Source organism: Zingiber officinale, chromosome 11A (assembly GCF_018446385.1).
Source record: "Zingiber officinale cultivar Zhangliang chromosome 11A, Zo_v1.1, whole genome shotgun sequence".
Classification (NCBI taxonomy): Eukaryota; Viridiplantae; Streptophyta; class Magnoliopsida; order Zingiberales; family Zingiberaceae; genus Zingiber; species Zingiber officinale.
The window spans coordinates 2,144,746-2,151,281 of NC_056006.1; the positions used below are offsets into that span (position 1 = coordinate 2,144,746).

General features: G+C 40.2%; 1 protein-coding gene across 1 annotated transcript; it reads left to right on the forward strand.

Moving 5' to 3' along the window:
• Positions 1 to 1,459: 1,459 nt before the first annotated feature.
• LOC122032813 lies at positions 1,460 to 2,178 on the forward strand. Its single transcript, XM_042592127.1, has 2 exons — positions 1,460 to 2,078; positions 2,120 to 2,178. The coding sequence occupies exons 1-2, from the start codon at positions 1,460 to 1,462 to the stop codon at positions 2,176 to 2,178; spliced, it is 678 nt and encodes a 225-aa protein (XP_042448061.1).
• The last annotated feature ends 4,358 nt before the right edge of the window (positions 2,179 to 6,536 follow it).

Genomic DNA, 6,536 nt, shown 5'->3' on the forward strand with positions numbered 1-6,536 from the left:
CCTTCGACTAGACTTGAAGGGGAGGCAAGTGATCCGCCGGTAAGAATAGGGGACCCCCTTTGAGGGGAGTCAATGCCACGTGGAAGTCAAAAGGTCAAACGGTCGACCGGAAAAGGGGGGACCGATCGGCCGACCGGGGTCTAAGCGGAAGCATAGAACCCGACGGGGGAGTCAGGTCTCCGACGCTGGGAACAGGGTCGCCGAGCCGATCGGGTGGCCCGCTCGGCCGAGGCAGAAAGCAGCAAAACTGTGAACAGTCAGCAGAGCACACGACCGAGAATCTCCCGAGCAGATCAGCACCTACGACCGGTCGGACGTGAGGAGACTGCAGACCGGCCGGACGCTCGGCAAGGCGTAAGAAGAGACAAGGACTAGGGGAACATCTTTTTCTGACAGTGGGCATGTTCTACGACCAGGCCATACTCAGAATCTTACGACAGAGGGTTCCGCTGTCCCATCAGAGACGTGCTCGGACTGTAGCAGTATGGTGTCAGGAAAGCTCCTCTGACAAGCCCATACTACGGTATGGGAAAGGACACGTGTACACCTCGGTATGTGTGCACTCACTTCTCCACACCCCTATATAAGGGTCCTCACCCTTCGCCAGAGGTACGCACTCTCGCATATTCGGAGCCACCTCTTTGTTGTCCACTTGCCTGACTTGAGCGTCGGAGGGTCGTCGCCGGGAACCCCCTCCTGGCCCGACTTCCTTGCAGGTTCGCAGGAGGTTCGTGCGGACGGTCAGAGAGCCACGTCAGCAGTTCGAAGAGCACCACGTGCCCAGCGTCCGTTGATTCAGCGTTCGGACAGGATCAGGTATGCTCGATCTTCTCCCCTTACTTCTCCTCTCTTAGCAATAACTTGGCAGCGGCCTCACAGGGAGAGATCTCGCTTTGGCTGCAACTTCGCAGTGAGATTTTGCCTGGGCTACTGCCTTGCAATGAGGTGGTGAGATTAGGCGTGACCTCAACAACGTGCCATGATCCCCATCGTAAATTTTAGCTACGCCACTGACTACAGCTAGTGGTGCATGAAGATTGTCTACTTTTTCTTTATCCTCTATGAATTCGGCATCGTTTGTTTTGTGAGAAAATAATCCTTCCACATCATTAGTTTTTTTTTATTTTTTTATGATCTTGATAATTGGTTATTACTCGGTCTACCTATTCTTATGGATCTAGATCATATTTTTATGGATCTCATCTAGATCTTATTTTTATGGATCTTATGGTTCGTGCTCTTATCATTTGTGATGCTATATAAAGAGTCGTAGAGGCATGTAGAAGATATCTCAGTGTAAGCTTTCCTTTCATAAGTGAAGTTCCTATTTGTCCTATTCTTCTTGTTTCTTCTTGTGTGTTGTGTGCTTTGAGTGTGCTATCCTATCCGATTCTAGGCCAACATTTGGTATCAGAGCCTTGACAGTAGAGAACACCCAAGAATCCACGATTCCACAAAAATGTCTGGCATCCCACAAGTTGCTGCGAAGGAGAACGGCGGAGTGCTATTTCCCTACCCGATGCTAAGCCCACACAATTACACTGTGTGGGCAATCAAGACAGAGGCGATTCTTAATGCCCAGGGAGTCTGGGAGACGGTGGAGCCAGCGGAAGGAGCCCAAGTAGATATAAAGAAGGACAAAAAGGCGCGTGCATTCATCTTGCAATGTATCCACGAAGACATCCTTCTCCAGATTGCAAACAAGAAGACGACGAAGGAAGTCTGGGACAGCCTCAAGACGAGGTACCTTGGTAGTGATCGGGTGAAGAAGGCACGCGTACAAACGTTGAAGAGTGAGTTTGACGCCCTCCGGATGAAGGAGACCGACACGATTGATGAGTTTGCTGGCAAACTCAGCGCTATGAGCAGCAAGTTCTCCGCTCTTGGTGCCACGCTTGAAGATTCATCTTTGGTAAAGAAGTTACTTGATTCTGTCCCTGATAAGTTTTTCTCTATTGTTGCCGGCATTGAGCAGTTTCATGATATTGAGACGATACCATTTGAGGAGACTATTGGGCGACTGAAAGCGTACGAAGAACGAACACTACGTCTACGTGGCAACACCAACAGCACTGAAGGTGAGCTCCTACTTACTCATGCCGAATGGCAAATGCGGCAGAAGAGGGGAAACGTGGACACTTCGTCAGGAGGCAAGGGGCGTGGGTCCAGCAACCCTAGTCGTAGCAAATGGCGTGGGCGTGGGCGAGGGCGCGGTCGTGGCCGTGGTACGCGAGCCAAAACAGTGCAGGAGGCACTAGCAGCAACGGCAGAGACACTCATGACAAGAGTCATATAAAGTGTTTCAATTGTGAGAAAATGGGGCATTATGCGTCCGAGTGCTACAACAAGCGTCGTGATGATGAGGCTCACCTCACTTACGCCACCGATGAAGAGCCAACACTGATGATGACCGTGTCCCACGAGGAGTCTTACACTAGGCGTGAGCGGCAGGATATCATTCTACTCAGTGAAGATAGGTTCCTACCAGAGATGTATCGCAGCGTTGAGAAAGGAGAAGATAAAGACGTCTGGTACCTTGACAACGGTGCCAGCAACCACATGACTGGCCATCGTGAGAAGTTTCAAGAACTAGATGAAACCATCACCGGGAGGGTGAGGTTTGGCGATGGATCAACCATTGAGATCATGGGCAAGGGGACGGTTGTGTTCGAATGCAAGAACGACGACCAGAAGGCTCTCCACGAGGTATACTACATTCCTAAACTTTGTAGTAATATCATAAGTCTTGGTCAATTGACAGAAGCTAAGAATGAAGTGCATATGAAAGGAGATACCATGAAGGTAATTGATAGGAGCGGGAAGCTCTTGATGCTGATAAAGCGAACACAAAATCGCTTGTACAAGATAACCTTGAAAATATTCAAGTAAGCCTGTCTCCTAGCAAGACTAGAAGACCCAACCTGGCTACGGCACATGCAAAGTAGCGAACCAGCAGTGTGCGGGACACTGTCCATGTGCAAGTCTGCAGGAGGCAGACTTGGCATACATCCGAGTCGGGCATGTGCACAAGGCATGCCAAGCAGAGCGGCAGTGCAAGGCTACCCAAGCCCAAGTCTTACAAGAGGAAGACTTGGCAACCCAACAAGTCTGGCATGGGCGCAAGCCATACCAAGCAGAGGATTGGCAGTGCGTTAGGCACGTTCCAAGCCCAAGTTTGCAGGAGGAGAACTTGGCAGCGAAACAAGCGTGGCAGGTATGCAACATATACCAAGAAGCAAAGGCGGACAGATGAACTTGTCCGTTGTGCGAGCAAATGGACTTGCTCGTGTTGCCAAGAGAACTAATAGACGAGACTTGTTCGTGGTGTCGAAGAGATCAAGTTGTGGGCCAAGCACTTGGTGTGCAAATAGACTTTGGCGCGGGGCCAAAGAAGCGAAGTCATGGATAACGCAGACAGATGGACTTGCTCGTGGTGTAGACAGATGGACTGCCCATGATGTCAAGGTGGACAAATTGTGGTTGATTTCGTTAATACCGGAGAACAAAGATGGACTGCCCGTGGTGCCATGCGACAACTACTCGGCTCCGTGACTTAGAACCATGTCAGGATTAGAGGGAGTAATGTGAGAAAATAATCCTTCCACGTAATTAGTTTTTTTTTTATTTTTTTTATTATCTTGATAATTGGTTATTACTCGGTCTACCTATTCTTATGGATCTAGATCATATTTTTATGGATCTCATCTAAATCCTATTTTTATGGATCTCATCTAGATCCTATTTTTATGGATCTTGTGGTTCGTGCTCTTATCATTTGTGATGCTATATAAAGAGTCGTAGAGGCATGTAGAAGATATCTCGGTGTAAGGTTTCCTTTCATAAGTGAAGTTTCTATTTGTCCTATTCTTCTTGTTTCTTCTTGTGTGTTGTGTACTTTGGGTGTGCTATCCTATCCGATTCTAGGCCAACATGTTTTCTAATGTTTTTGACTTTTTTGTTTGGTCCCGGGAAAAAAAATGATACTTAGCCAAATTCTAATTCTGTTTTCTTCTAAGCAAAAGGTTTGAGAATATGACTAAGAATTTCTACAACCTTTTTCAGTTAGAGACATAACAATCCCATAGTTGATCATCGTGTCATCCTATTTTTTTCAATTTGATTTCCTCTAAAGAAATGACAAAAAATAATTTTAGTAGACTATTATTATTGCTGATTTTTAAAGAGCTGGTTTATGAGATACTCTATTTTTTTTTTCATTTTAATTTTTCTATGCCAAATTTGTGATGAGATAATAAAGCTTAAATACAATTATATAATATTTTATATTTTTTTGGATTATGTATTGAATTTTAATTGGATAAATGAGACAAGTTATGAAAATTGTATCTTATGTTATCTATATATTCTTTAATTTTTTTTCACAGCCCCATTTAACTTAGAGACGGATAATCATGGACACCTAAAATGAACATAATTAAAATCATTATTTATAATGTAAAATATAAACAATACCGTAATAACACATCTCTTATCAATAAATATAAACTAATTAACAGGGTTGAAAATGTTTAACATTGTCCATTAGAACGTTGACCGGATGAAATTCCATGAATATTTTTTAATTTATGCTGGTATGAGAACTTTGATGGAATCAAGAAAGTCACAGTTCGAAATGTTGGACAAGCAAAAAAACAAAGGATTGTGATCAGGAGAAAAATCGCATGAAATTGACCAATTAGAAAATAATATTTACAAATTATAATTTTATTATGAAACTATTTATCTAGACGAATTACCGAAGATACTTATATATGGATGTTTATTTGCTAAGAATAATTATTTTATTTATCATTTGTGATTATTTGCAAAGATAAAGAGGGTTCTATTTTTTTTACCCCTAAAGTTAATTATCTATATTGTGCCCCATTTGCCAATATTTTTTCTTGCTCTTTTGTGAAATCCAATTGTTATATGTGCATGTTATTATTTTTTTTTGTGCCTTCGGGATAGATTAGTGGCTAGTGCATGAAGTGTTGTCATAATGAGGTCTGAGAATCAAATTCCGACTAGTAGCTGGGTTCTTGCCCTCCCCTATGCACTAGTCATTATTCGAGCTAGTAGCCCCTATGATTTACTTCCACTGCGTTAACCTAGAAATAGATTGATAGAAACGTTGGGAGTGAACGAATCACCTTTTATCATAATATTATTATTTCTCTTTTATTTCTTCAGAGAACTAGTTAATAAAAACGTTGAGAGCCACATGTTATCATTTCTCTTCTATGATTTTGATTATTATATACTTTTTCATTATAGTTTTTTATTTCCTTCTCTTTTATTTTTTTTTAATTTCCTTCCCTTTTGAAGTAAAATTGTAGCAATTTTTTTTATTCCCTTCTCTAAACCTTCTTTAAAATATATATAAACCCAATTAGTCTGGCGATCGATTTAATCTTATAAAATTTTTCTACTAGTTACCCGTATAAATTAAAAAACGCTCACATCCCTTATTTGTACATCTCATTTGAAAAAAAAATCTTATAAATATGTCATTATTAGAAATTGAATCATGAGTATAATGACAACTTAGACATCCTATCATTACATCTTCGTCCCGGGAGCTTCTTTGAACCTTCCTAATATGGATGGAACATTGTCATTAGTCTATAAAATTATTATGTGTAATTGTAATTCATTTTTTTTTTTCAATTCTATCATCCTCTTTCACCCTCTTTCTCTTTATCTGCCGACAAAATAAATCAGAAAATATTTAAAATTGTCCGTTTAGAACTGTCAACGTCCTTAAATTTGTCATTCTATTATTATAGAAAAATATTCAAACATATTAAGATTTGAATCTTAAGTACTAACCGATGAAATGTCTAACTACTTCACTAAAACCCGGGGTCATTTATAATTTTTCTTCCTCAATGAAAACTTGTCTATTAAAAATTCACTTGTCTACCTTACAATACTTACTCATTTAAAAAGCATATTATTTATCATTCATTTATTAACTAAATCATGAGCACGCTGATTTAATGCGATCTATTCTTTTTTGTTTTTAATTATCTTTGATTTAAACTTTCATTCCCAATTTAAATTGCAAGTTAAATTATAAAAATTAAATTATTAAGTTCTTTATAATGAGATTATATCAATTATCTCAAGTAGCTCAGGATCATCGACTTCACGATAATATATATATGTAGATAAATTATGAGAATATTTTATCCTAACATAACAATCATTTGCATAAAAAATATTAAACATCAAACGACACATTTATACTCCTTTAGAATTGACCAAGATCTATTAGAAGAAATATGCAAATAACGTGCCTATTGGTAAACTTTACTTTATAATTCAGCAAAAAAAAATTACTAAATAAAATTTACTTTATAATGATTGTAAAAGGTGTAACGTATCATCCAGCGGTTCTATGGTCAACTCCACGACCGTCTATAAAGAGATAAATCAAAAAGTTATAGTTGACTAGCACGGAAAGAGTTTTTTCTCCTCTACTTTGCTGATATTCAAATCCAAAAATTTACTTTATAATGTGGTAAAAAGGC

What these genes read in the sequence shown, in the direction of transcription:
- LOC122032813 (XM_042592127.1), top strand. Translation starts at nt 1,460, where the DNA reads ATGTCTGGCATCCCACAAGTTGCTGCGAAGGAGAACGGCGGAGTGCTA. An exon ending in CAACACCAACAGCACTGAAG is followed by an intron (nt 2,079 to 2,119) that starts GTGAGCTCCTAC and finishes CAAATGCGGCAG; the next exon opens with AAGAGGGGAAACGTGGACAC.